Raw genomic sequence first — 13,136 nt, 5'->3', positions numbered from 1 at the left:
ATGTAGCGGGAGAGCATCAGAGAAACTGCAAAAGCAGAGTTAGCCACCGGAGGCGTAGCCCCGCCACGCAGCGCTGAAACAGCCGCAATAGAGCCTTCATCCAACGCAGCTGCTGCTGTCCATGGATCGCTTCGATTTCAATGTCGTTCGCATCCATGCATTGAAGTCAAATTGCATCTCTAGGCATCGAGCACCTACCGTCGTCTCCTCCGTTGGATCTGACCCAAAATAGCTACCCGGCTAGCTCACAATGTGACTTGAAAGCCACCAAACTAGCTAGCGAGTACGTTCGCAGGCGAGTTCGCTAAGGGGCTCGCAAACAAGCTGCCAGTACACAGGCTCCAGCGACTTCGACTCGCTCGAATACTTCACGCCTCACGCCAAAGCCAGCTGGAAAGACAAGCAATTGTCTCAGAGTAGTGTCACAGCTGTGCTTTTTCTTAAAAAAGCGCACAAGCAGCAGCAGCAGCAGCAGCCGAAACAGCGCCTGCCGCTACAGCAAAACGAAACTGGCTCCTCAAGCCTAAAGAAAAAATAATTTCTGCAGGTTTGTCTTTTCAAGCACAAATTGATTGGCGCTAGGACAAACATGCTGCCACCCTGCAGAGGCAACTGCACGAGCTGAAGACTGCTGCAGCTACAGCAGGAAATTTTGTCCCTTTACGGGGCCCTTTCGGTCACCGTAGGCTCGCGGCAGCCTTACACTTCTCCTGTACAAAAGTGCTACCTGAGCTTCTGCTGCAGCTAAAGCGGCGAAAGGAGCGGGCAGCTCATGGGTTCCGCCTCCTCGGAGGGAATCGCAGCCAACTCGGGCTGGTCCTCGTCGCACCACCTGCGGCACACCGAAAGGCAGCAATGACCGCGTTTGCTGCATCAAGTTCTGCCGCTGCACATGCAACTGCTGTTGCTGCAGTTGTTGCTGCTGTGGCAATTGCTGCTGTTGCTGCTCTTGCTTCAGTTGCTGCCGCCGTGAATGTAGTTGCTGCTATGTGGGAGGGCATCTACGGGTGCGCGCTTACCAATCCCGTGTTTCTTCTCGCCGCAGATCCTGCAACAGGCACTCCAGATTCGCGTAGTGTGCCTGCTGCTGCTGCTGCTGCAGGCGTCGTTGCTTCTGCTTGGAGGCTTCTGCGCTGCGGATTGCAGCAGCCGCAGCTTCTGCTGCTATTGCCTCTGCTGCTGCTGCCTTTTCCCGGACCCTGCAGCTACTTCGCACGCTATTGCTGCAACTGCGGGGAGAGGATGAACCTTCACTTCGACCCTTTTTGTTAGGCGTTGACACCGAGAGCCCCCTTTTCAAGGAGGATCCCCTACTGGGGGTCTTCTTGGCCTTGCTTGCGCTGTTACGGCCGTCATTTTTGATCCCTTCAGGAGCCTTTCTTGCCCCCATGGGTCCCTTGGTCTTCTGTGGGGTTGCGCCTGCAGCAGCTGCTGCAGCAGCTGCTGCAAACCGCCGACTCCTAGGCAGTACTGCCATTGTGGCAGCAGCAAGAGATGCGTTGCTGCGAAGGACCTGAGACACTTGCTCCAGCAGCCGCTTCTGCGCCACAGCAGCGGAAACTGTAGCTGTTGTTGCTCCTGCAGGAGCAGTAAGGCTCGCTAGAGAGCTGGTGCTGCAGACAGACGAAGTTGAGAAGCGGCCTGTGCTGCTGCCCGCACCCCACTGCAACGAAACGGAGCCAATCCAGCAACTGCTGCAGCAGCGCGAGCCGCCACATGCGCACTCCTTACCGGGTGCTGCGCCCCAGTGAGATCCCTGGATTGCCCCTAACAGGTGAGAGGTTGGAGGCCCCTCCCCTTGCTGCTGAGACGGTCGGGGGGTTAGGCCCGTGTGCAGGTCCTGAAGACTGGATAGGCACTGGCTCACGTTGCGGCAGGTGCTGCTGCTGCTGCTCGCCACGTCCTCTCCCTGGGCTGCTGTTGCTGACTGGCTTGCTGCTGCCGCTGCTGGTGGTGAGGGCGGCGGGTCGCTTAAAGGCTCACCGCAGACCCCAAGTAGGCCATCAGCAAGTGTCTCCCCCTCTTCAAGTTGGGGCTGGGTCGTTGCCTGTGTTGCTGCTGCTTCTGCTGCTGCTTTGGGTGCAGCTTTTGCTTCATTTGGTGCTATTTCGGCATCCTCACTTATCAAGGGAGATGGTGGAGAGGAGGCCCAAGGAGCCTCACTAACAACACCTGTTTCGGCCTTGGCTGCCGATATTGCTGTTGCTTCTTTCGCTGGCGCTACCCCCGCTGATGCTTCAGGTGGAGCTGCAACAGGCATAGAAAAATTGCAGGGTTCATGCGCGTCCTGCGTTTCTATGTGCCCCTGCAGAGCCTCAGTGGTCCCCTGGACTCTGGTTTTGGAGCCATCCTTGGGCCGCGACAGGAGCCCAAGAGGGCCCTCATGAGCAGCCCCGCGGGGGAGAACTCTAACTCTCAGGACGCGGGACCCCTTGGGAGCTACGAATGTCGAGTCTAGGGCTCGCGCTTGGCGCTGTTGCTGGTGTGGCCGTCGCCTCAAATTGTTGCGCGGAGTCGACTTAGTCTCCGGCCTGTCTTCATTCAGTGGACCGCATTTGGCTGCGTCCTGAGAATGAGCCCGGTGTCTTTGGGAGACACGGGAGAATGCTGGAGAACGTACATCGACTGAGGGAGGAAGGCTTTGCTTGACAGGTGCAGAGGGACAGTTTCCAGATGCTGTTGCTGTTGCGGCTACCGGCCGAGTTGGTAGATCTCCTGATCTCTCGAAAAGCCCGGAGCGCGCATCACGGAGTCTTGTGCATTTGGTGTGTTGCTGCTGCAGCTGCTGCTGGCGTTGATCCTGTAGCGGCTGTTGCTTTTGCCTGGGCCTCTTGGAAGATGACATGCCGGGGTTCCCTCCTAGAGAAATGCTGGTCCGCTGTTTTTCTCTTCGGGGTGTGTGCCCCTATGATATCTACTGGAAATTAAGACGAGACGAAGGGATGGTACAAAAAAAAAGGAGGAAATTGCCATATGATGCTGATGCAGCTGCTGCTGCGGGCGCCGCCGACAACTTCAAAAATGCTGCGCAGTTCTGGCTGTCTCTCTCAGAGCCCATCATGCAACAAAATACAAAGTGCATTTCGAAGATTAAAGGGAAACACGGAAAATGAGCAGAGGGATCGGCTGCCCGAATCAGATGCCGCTGCCCTGCAGGGTTCGTCGGTCGCAGCCTCAGTTGCTCCAGTAGCGGCGGCAGCGCCGGCAGAGGCTGCGGCTGCTCATGCTGGAGCTGCCTGCTATTTACACTTACTTTGCAACTATGTAATATCATGGAGCTATCAAGTTTATTTTGCGCCAGCTACGTAAAACTGAAGAGAGAGAGCCTGTAGAACGGCAGCAGCGAGACAATGGGGCAAAAGGGGTGTTCTGATTGGCCTGAGGCCAACCAGAACACCTCTTGCTGGTAGTGCTCTTGCTGCATATTTCCTGTCGCAGTCTCCAAGTTAGTCATATGTTCCCCCTATTTATTAACACATGTGATGGTAGAGCGAGAGTAACAGCGCTATGAGGTACTCAACACCGCAACACCGCAAGATGCTGCTTAGAGAGGGTGATGGGGATGGATTCTTTGAAAGAAATGTCTCGGACGCCTCGCCTCTATTGAAGCTACTTGCCAGAATACAGAAAGATGTGATGTTATGTGAAGGATAAAGACAGTAAAGGCCACTAGGCTCGACTAAATACGACGCGGACAGAAATGGGAAGTGGGGAGCTGGAGGAAATTTTGTAGGGAAAATGAGCGCGCAAAAGCCTGTATTCAAGAAACGCCTCCTCTGAAATAACATAGTGAAGACTCCCAGTATCAGAGCAACACTCAATGAGCGGGACTTGGAAGGTACACCGCTTCGTCGAGCGCAAACTCCAACCAAACACTCATACATACCGGAAGGGCATTATTCTTTGAGAAAGGGAGGCAGCAGCGGGCTGATGCGATGGAATTGTTAGGAAAAGGAGTCTTAACTTTTTTATGCATCGGGCATACTCGGCTACACTAAGCCCTTACTAGAACGATGCCACGTCAACTGCCTTTACTGTTTGCCAAGTGCCTTCAGGCAACACGTTTGTCTCTCGTAAAGCACAAAAGGCGCTATTTGAACGCTTCCACGCTTTTGCCCGCTGTCCACACCGACAGCAATTCCACTGGATCGATACGGGCGACTCGCGCTCTGCCCGCAGCTCATTGCGGGCCTCCACTAGCGTAGAAGCCTTTTGAGGCCCACAACGTACCTGGGACTCTCCAAAGCTTTCACGATTTAACCGAAGAGTCACTGGGGTCGACAGTCGCAATCACAGATACAAACGAGCATCCCCGTGGCTTTTTTTTTGAATTTCAGTGGTCACCTGTGACTTGCCGCTCTGTCGTGGACGCGAAGTCTCAGAATATCCATACAGCCGTCATACTGTAGGACGTCTCGAACAGCAGTCCAGCTCCATAAATTAGTTACATTCAAATCTTTTAATGATGCTTCGCTGTTAAACCAAGACAATATTTCCTGCGTCATGCTGCGTGGGATTACTTTCAAAAATCTCCTGTTATTTTCCAGCATAAGCTACATAATGGAGTGCAATCTAGCAAGTGACATAACCACTGCTTGCACACATTAAAGGAAGGAAGCTCACCTAAAGAAACCCGCACACACAAAATGGCATTGCATCCGTACAGTAGAAGGAAGGGCGAAACTGCCGTTGACATCTGAATCGCGATGTTGCGGACTGTTGCCAGAGCGGGAAGAAGAGGGCTGCTTTTATGTTTGTAGCCCATCGTAGGGGTATGCCTTCCCTTTCTGGCTTTTGCATAGAGCTTCGTACCACTGTCTCCGTTGGTTTGTACTGCAAATTTTGGCTGCACCTAAAACTTCGCAGCCCCCGGAGGCTCTGGCTTCAAAAAATGAAGATGTGCCCGGGAGCCTGTGGCTTTCAAAAATGAAAAGAATGCCGGTACGCCCATGGCTGGGCATCAACATATTTACTGGCTTCCCGTTGCTCCATTCTAAAAGGTTTTCTTCAGACCGTGAATCAGTCTGATAAGACCAACCTCTAGCGCGCTTGGCTATAGTAGGCAGGGGTCAGAAGAAAACTACGACTAAGACGTTTCCTTGTCATCCTTTCAGCAGTCCGGACATACTTTGACAGCGCTTCTCGCTGACTTTCCTTATGCCTGTAATATGGGATTTTCTTTGGAAGAAAAAGTCTGGAGTATGCAGAACCCCTTGGACCCGCGGTAAGACCCTGAGCAGCTTTAATTCCCCTTCTTTCCATAGGAGTTCGGGCTGTACTTCAACCCCGTTGAGGCTTGGCTCTGCAGCACCACTCCCGCTCAGCGTGCCGCACTGCCTAGCTGCTACCTGTAATACTGCAACAGCTCCAACAGCTCCAGCTACCGCTGCAGCAAGTTGCATAGCATCACTATGCTCAACTTGTTCGCTTCACCCTGCTGCACTCGCAGCTTCCGTGGCACTGCATCTGCGACTACACTCTAACCGACTGCAAGACACGGAGCCACCTTCGCCAATGATACAGCTATCACCGCACAAGCGTTTGGTCGCTTCGGCGTACCAAATAATTTGGAATGATGCCCAGCAGCCGCCCACCTCTGCCGGCAGTACAGCAGCAGAGCGGAACTGCTGCAAAGTGGAGTGCTGCGAGCCACTTTTTGCTTCAGCAGCAGCATCAACAAACCAGCCGCAAGCAGAGGCAGCAGCAACGCAACCACTGATGCAGCACAGGAAGATGCGGCGCATATGAAGAGAAGCAAGTGGCAGCAAACCGAATCGCGCAAGGCACGGAAATTCGGACTGCTGCAGCACCAGCTGATGCACACGCAAGTACGCACGCGCTCAGTAAACAGCAAAAGCACAGCAGCCGAACAAAAATCATCCGCATTGTTGTTACTGTTGCCATACAGTGCACAAACGGACAGCATAAATCCCTCTTACGCTACTGCGTGCTGCAGCAAACGCGAGCAGCTCGGTGCCTGTACACCTTCTAGTGACTACCATATGATTTTGCAGCGCCTCCATTGTTGTGCGCAGCAGTAGAGGGCCGCGCAGTTCAGAACCTACTGCTACGAACTGCGGAGGCCACATTGCCAGAGCTGTCTGCTCCTCAACGTACCTTTCGGCAAAATATTCCTACAGAAAAAATCAATTTTGCTGGAGCAACATGGAGCAAGTGATGCAAAGCTCTTCAGCGACATTTTTATCAAGCGTCCCTCGCCTGCTGAAAGCAGTTTTGATGTTTCAGTAATGACGGGCAAGCCCCATATGTAGTGAACAGATCCTCTAGTTCAATGGTGACTATGTCGTTTTCCGTCGCCGTCTGAGCTGCTGCTGGGACATCTGCCCGTGTCACCTCTGCAGGCCCCTTGGAGCCGAAGGCGACTGGCAATGGTGACCCTTCAACAACATCCTCTGTCACTGCTGTAGCGCCATGTGCTTTGTGAGCCGGGCTACTTCTCGCCTGTTTCACGGGTGAGCTCGCAAGTGAGCCATTTCTTGCTGCCACGCTAGACCTGCGGCGCTTGCTACCGCTTCGTCTGTCACCAGGAGCCGTAGGGGAGCCCGTGCGGCGTTGCTTCTCTTCAGTCGGCGGAGCTTCTTGAGGGCTTCCGAGAGAGGCGGTGGAAGTAGAGGAAGTCGCATTGATCGGTGTTGCCTCCTGAGGAACTTTCCGTGTCAGTGCTGCAGCTCTTGTACGCGCAGTTGCAGAAAGAACCATGCAGCTCAGTGCGTGTGCTAACTTTGACTCAATGTGAGATGCCACTTCTCGTAGAGCGTCTTCTTCAAACATAAGCAGCTCATCAGGCGGCACGCACTCCGCCACGCCGCCTGAATCCTCGAAAAGAATGGGCAAAAACTGCTCGCCCGAGGTGCCAAAACAATACTCGTAGGGTAATTCTGGCCGCTGAAACAGACTAAACCCATGGTCACCACCCATCCCTTCACCAGTTTGCGGGGTCTTCGGCGAAACTGCCGGCAGCGGCGCTTGTGTCGAATACAAAGGCGGTGAGAGCGTCAAAAATTTTAGCCTGTTCAACAGTAACCAACATCATCATGGGAGAAGGCCTCCTACGGCCCTGCTGACACGTGTAGCTAACGTGAAGAATTAGCACTGCAGCTCCAAAAAACCCGTGCGCAAGTTATCCCGGAGTGTGCTTGTACGCTCACTGACGCTGCCAGCACGTTCTCTGGCACACTTCAACACTAGGCATTCACTCATTCATACCCTCATGGCTTTAGCTATCGAGGAGACAATGCTTACGTTAAACACGGTTACTATAAAAGGCACGTGCGCACGAGCGAATTCGCCAGTAGCAGCTTACCACAAATTCATCGGGTTAACGATACAGTTTGCATGGCGAGGAGGAGGACGCGCATGCGCCTCTCCTGTTCGATTCCTCTGCTCTCGAATGCCACAGCACAAATCAAAACTAACAAATGAGCAAAGGAACGCGAATAGGAGCAAAATTCATCAAGCATATGGACTGTGAAGTGTGCTTACGGCTAGTGAGAGCGCGAAAAAGGGCCAATAGGCACCCACTACATGAGTAGCGCAAAACTTTAGAAACATTACTTGGAGAGCTGGGTGGGCAAACTACAAGGGTGTGAAAAGTGTCACACCAAGTCAACAATCCGAGGGAAACGGGGCTGCCAGAGATAAGCCTGCATTTCTTGTTCGTCTAGAGCGAGGAAATGCAAGACGTTGCGCCGGTCTGCTTGCAGCCGAAGAGCCCCCAGGTAGTCCTTGAGAAAACAAACAGGAACTTGCTTAAAAAGTCCTGTCAAGTGAAGTCAACACTGCCGCCGAAAGCATGAAATGGCAGCTACTGATTTGCCATAAACGAGCTCTCGCCACATGAGCAAATGCGGCGCGTTCTATGGCAATCAACTGCAATGCTATGAAAGACAAGTAATGGTGTAGAGTGAACAATGACAAAGACCAAGAAAATAAAACATAAGCATTGGGAGACGCATGCGTACTGCTCTGTCAATGAGTCCTTCAACGGTTTTAAACTGTTCCGTAAGTTTCTTCTTTTCTACAAGCTCCATTACTTCAGGTGGGGGAGAAAGTTGCAACCAAGAGGAACTGCAGGCCGCAGCCCCTAACCACCATGACGGGCTCATCTGCTCGCGATACTCTGTGTGAAACGAATTCGTTCCCAGCAACCCGCCAAGATTCAACTGAGGTCGAGGCGCAGGCGTACTAACCCTGCGAGCGACGGTTGACCGGGATGAAGGCGTGCCTGAGCTGCTGCTGCGCCCGGTCGTGCAGCCGCGACCCCCAGGTGCGCTGGCACTGCTGCTGACTGTGCTGCTCCCAGCGCTACCGCAACCTCGTCTCAGCCCAACTCCTGCACACAAAAGCAGGAAAATATGCTCGTGGTTCAGCAGCCTCTCGAACGACGGGGCGGCTGAGGGCGTGATCTCTGCCTGGTCAAGGTGCAAAATTGAGAGATGCGCTCTTGAACAGTTCTGGCCTTCCACCCGCTACCAACTGGGCTAGCGTGAAAGAAGCAGAGTAGCTAAAATAGCTGCTCTCACGGGAGGTGCGAGGCGTATCAGTCGGGCCCTTATTTTTCTCTAGCGCACCTGCTCTGCTGTCCAGCGAGAGTCCGTAGTCTGGCATGTTGCGAGAAGGAACAGGCTTTGGGGGTGTCTTTGGCATTGCAGATAGCCCCAGCATTCCCATTTGGGAAGGAGGCAGTCCATCTGTGAGCTTCATTCTGGGGAAGCACTAGGCCCTGAAGATGTGATGAACGGCTGTAACTCTAAGGCGGGACGCTACAAAGCGCCCTGGTGCCCCCAAAGTTAAGCTACTACGGCAATGTTAAAAACGCTGAATAATTCTCCGCAAGAATGCGAAGAGGCTTCCAAATGAATAAACCTGAGTCGGTGTTGGTGAGGACGCTGGAAGCTGCTGGGTCTGCGTACTGCTGACTTACACATGCGCAACACAGCCGCTCCCATACAGCTGCATTAACAAAACATTCACAAAGGTTGAATTAAAGTTAAAAATATAGTTGAGGCACACGAAGTACAGTTAACAGTATGAGATATTAGGAGCTAACTCTCCGTCCACCATTCGCGACCTCGGACTCAACCAACGACAACGGCAGCCCCAATGATGTCTGTACCTTTACTTTGACGACCAAGCCTGGCTTTGCACTAGTCCATTTCGAGTTCTCGTCTGTCTTGATGAGTAACAAACCGAGAAGTCCATGTTACTATGTCGAAGTGTAGCCCTGTTGCTCGGTAGGACTATGCAGCATTTATTGGCTCGCTGCGCTGAACCGTATTGCAGATGATTCGAATCTTCCATCTCTTTTCGAGGTGACTCGCTACTGTGCAACTCCTCGGGAGGCTTCAAGACATTTTACCTGCGACCCGCGGAGGACAACAGAGCAGCTTGTTTGTGAACACGCCAGCCTCCGAACTCCGCAGTTACACTGTGTTTCGCACGTGGTTATTCATTCCTTGGTTGTGAATCTGGCACGTTTTTCGCATCCAGTAATGAGACATGGAGCAGTCAAGTGATTCTGTACGTTCTCTGGCGAGAGCTTCCCATGTCTGCGAGTGCTGCTCCAGACCGGTTGTAATCATGATGGACACAGATTCCCCCCCAGCGGACACGGCTTCTGCTCAGAAAAGTAGGCAACTGGGAACGGAAGATTCACTTGCGGGAGGCGAATATGACTTGTTGCGCGCGGCTGTGCATGCGGAAGACGCTTATGCGCCCAATTCCTCCAGTCGGGATGCGCCTGTCGTGCTGCCCTCTACACGAGATGGGCTATGTGTCCAGTTGGAACCTCACACGTTTTCAAAGAAAGACGGTGTCAGCTGCATTTCCAGCTCATGTTCGCCTTCGTTGCTTACAAAGCGTGCAGATGGCAAGGCATTTGACGTTTCTGGAATAGATGGCGCAGAGGGTTCTAAAGTGCTGTATCCTCTTTGCTCGGCTTGCCTAGAGAGCGCCATCGCTGAAGTAGAGCCAGCCTGCGCTCACGAAAGATACCTCATCCGCAAGTATGAGAGGGCTTTAAAAAGGCTGGAGCGGAGCCTCCAGGTGCGCCGTGATGACGTCTACTCGTCTTCGTTTGACAGTGCAAGCACTATGGCGGAACTACAGAAGTTAGAAGAAGAAGAAAAACAGCTCGAGGCAGAAATTATTTCTCTTGAAGCATCCACAGCGGAGAAAGAAGAGCAGCAGCGGGCGGTCATGGCAGAGTTGGTTGAGCTCCATATGTGGCACGTGGAGTTCTGGTTGCTCTTTTCGAACCATTTGCTGCGCGTGATTCGTCATGAGGAAGTCAGCCGCCTTCGTCTTTTCTTAATTTGTCTTGTTTGCTGTGACAAATTTCTAAAGGGGCATTGTAGCTAATAGTAGGTAATGGAGGCAGAAGCGGCATGTCGCATTTGCTTTTAAGCTTACTGAAACTGAATCATATCCACTAGGTGCCGTTTCTTTGGGATCTGGAGAAGAGCAGTCGTTCCACTTTGATGTGAAATGCGTTGGTCACGGCAAGATTCACTGTTCGTTCACTTTCATCGTGAAATTGGCATTTCCTTCCCTGTTGTTCCTCTGCATGTAACCTCTCAGCGGAAGCGAGCCATGGAGCGGCTCTTTGTCTACGTTGGCCGGGAGCTCCAGCGACTGAAGCGCATCAACGTGGTGAACGATGCCTTCCATATCTGGACCTGCAAATTTTTGCCCTCCATTAACAAGTGCAGAATAGGTGGGGGCGGGACACGCTGGCACAGACACAAAGTAGCAAGAAATCCCATCCAGTTTGGGTTTGCACCTCTTGTTTATGCAGATGTTGGTAATCGTGGCAGCAGATGGGGAAAAAATTGCGTTGCGCTGGTTGGTTTTGCCATCAGGGCGGATCTCTTCTCCTTCTTGCCCCTCGTGGTCTGAGGTGAACACTGGCTGGGGCTATCTCTGCATGCTGCTAGACGTTTTCTACCGGAAATGTCATACTCAGCCATCCAACTACCGACTAGTGGCGAGGGGGCAATTTTCGTTCTTGATTAGGTAACTGCTGCTTGCTGGTTTCCTTCTTTGTGTTGGCTTATCAAAAGGAAACTGCATATTACCATGTCACACAGCAGTGGGTTCTCATGAATGATATTATATACTACCTTTGGCATGCATAGGGACAGTGAACATCGTCTAGCGATCATTTGTATTCATGTGTATTTAATCGCAACTGTGACTGTGCGTTGTTGCGGCTAGAAAGAAAGATGGTGCCGTCCTCCCACTTCACGGTGGCGGTGGGGAAGTCGGGCTCAGCCGTTTCTTTTACAGCAATAAAAGGTTCGACTCTGCGATGACCGCATTTTTAGAATGCGTTAAAGAAGTAAGCGATGCCCTGTATGCGATCTTTTAGCTACTTTGGTCACAAGAAGAGGAGGATTCTGATGGCCTCGCGCGCCCGCTTCTGTTTGCAAACAATGTGCCTTCGCAGCTGTTCGACCAACTTGTCACTTCGGCGGAAGAGCGGGGAAGACAGCAAGGTGCCGCGTCTTTATTGCCTTTTCCAGAGCTTCCTTACGAAATAGATGGTATATTAACATGCTGAGACCCTCTTCATGAGACAATTCGAAAGTTCATAGCGTAGAGACACCGAATTGGATTAGGTTTTTCAACTCAAAAAACTCTTGAAGCGCTTCTGTGGACTTTTGCGGGCAGGTGATAGGGTGGGTGGTTTCAGCATCCGCTTGCAGCTGAACCAGGATGAGAGGTGGACAAAAGCCCTTAAGCTTCTTCTTATAGATATGAAGTGGCTGCTGGAATACATCGAACGTAAGGCAGCATCGACGCCGCATGCAGCAGTAGCGATAAGCAGAGCAATGGCTTGCTTAGACAGACAAGCCAGCAGCGATAGAACTGGACTGTATGGTCCACAGGCGCCATATCTAACTTGCTGGTTTTCCTTTCCCAGGTGTATGCTTGGTGGCGGGCTCTGCACCGTGAACAGAGGAGTACGACTACCGGCTGGAGTTAGTTGTTCGTGCCACCAGATTAATCGCATTTCCGAATCTAGCTTAAGTCAGGTATTCATCTGGAGAGGGCGGAGCTTGTCCTGACAACACTGACGAGCAAAGTTGCTGCCCGGCCTCGTATCTGCAGCGCAGCCAGCTCGAGGCATGGACAATGCGGGGAATGGATGGAGCGAGGGGACGCACACCTGCACACAGCCCCTTAATCAATAATTAAGCTAAAAATTGACCCGTCAAGATAAAGAGCAATCAGATGGAACCGCATTGGCTCCTCGGCATTGGGCCGACGCAAGCTTCCCGCTTGATGGCCCAGCAATTGCGGGGATTGTGGTGAATTACTGTATTGCAAGCCCCATCTCTTGCGATCCCTGCTGACGTGATTTTTCCATGGATTATTCAATGCAGCTACTTGCGTTGCGCTGCTGCCTAGAGTGGTGCACGTTGGTTTTGACGATAGCCCCGATACATTCCGCAACTCACTAATTAGGATTAAAGCAGCACTGAGTTTTGTTCTGGGCTGGGCGGTACGCAGGCCGTAAAGTGTAGCTATTTCCTGGAGCTTATCTCCGTCCACAAAGCAGACGCAGCAGTAACGGAAACGACGTTGCAGCGGGAAAGTGTTGCACAGCGGAGCAGTTGCACAGCGGAGCAGATAAATTACAGTGCCTATTAGTTTCGTCACCGGAAGTTGCCGCTCGCTGCCTAGCGAGCAGCGTGGATGTGAAAAGCCGAAGCAGAGTTCCGGCGAGAAGACTAAACGCAAGACTAGACATCTCTTCAGCTTTCCTCTAAAGTAATATGCTTGCCATCCATGCAGTTAACGTCCTACTTCACACAGGGATCTCCGCAGCTTTCCTCTGAAGTGAGATGTACGTCATCCATGCAGTTAACGTCCTACTTCACACTGGGGGACGGTTAGAAATCCACCAAGCAAAGGAGGATTCCACGTTCCTTTCCTACCAGTATGGCAGCCTTCCGCAGTATGGCATATCAAGAAGTCCATCAAACCGTACCACGGCTTTAGAGGCTGCATGCGCAGCTGCTTATCCTGCCGCAAAGTCGCTTTACGAGCCAAGTAGAGTGGCGGCACTCAATATCGTACTTTGAGGAACGCTTCAAAGATGTGTAGCTGCA

The 13,136-nt window shown here is 52.3% G+C and overlaps 3 protein-coding genes across 3 annotated transcripts; 1 reads left to right on the top strand and 2 right to left on the bottom strand.

The window, feature by feature from the left end:
• Positions 1-744: 744 nt before the first annotated feature.
• Positions 745-2,845, bottom strand: ENH_00060480 (hypothetical protein, conserved; the record flags this gene model as incomplete). Its single annotated transcript, XM_013577099.1, has 3 exons — positions 745-832; positions 1,020-1,560; positions 1,732-2,845. The coding sequence occupies 3 exons, from the start codon at positions 2,843-2,845 to the stop codon at positions 745-747; spliced, it is 1,743 nt and encodes a 580-aa protein (XP_013432553.1).
• A 3,359-nt stretch (positions 2,846-6,204) lies between these two features.
• Positions 6,205-8,724, bottom strand: ENH_00060470 (hypothetical protein, conserved; the record flags this gene model as incomplete). Its single annotated transcript, XM_013577098.1, has 5 exons — positions 6,205-7,030; positions 7,325-7,401; positions 7,623-7,745; positions 7,983-8,353; positions 8,592-8,724. The coding sequence occupies 5 exons, from the start codon at positions 8,722-8,724 to the stop codon at positions 6,205-6,207; spliced, it is 1,530 nt and encodes a 509-aa protein (XP_013432552.1).
• An 876-nt stretch (positions 8,725-9,600) lies between these two features.
• On the top strand, positions 9,601-11,976 carry ENH_00060460 (beclin 1, putative; the record flags this gene model as incomplete). Its single annotated transcript, XM_013577097.1, has 7 exons — positions 9,601-10,308; positions 10,600-10,735; positions 10,881-11,034; positions 11,236-11,359; positions 11,468-11,564; positions 11,692-11,805; positions 11,945-11,976. The coding sequence occupies 7 exons, from the start codon at positions 9,601-9,603 to the stop codon at positions 11,974-11,976; spliced, it is 1,365 nt and encodes a 454-aa protein (XP_013432551.1).
• Between the last annotated feature and the right edge of the window lie 1,160 nt (positions 11,977-13,136).

The sequence above is a fragment of the Eimeria necatrix genome, genomic scaffold (assembly GCF_000499385.1).
Source record: "Eimeria necatrix Houghton genomic scaffold, Enh_scaff51, whole genome shotgun sequence".
Taxonomy (NCBI): domain Eukaryota; phylum Apicomplexa; class Conoidasida; order Eucoccidiorida; family Eimeriidae; genus Eimeria; species Eimeria necatrix.
The sequence above is the reverse complement of the archived record's forward strand: the minus strand, read 5'-3'. Positions and strand labels throughout refer to the sequence as shown.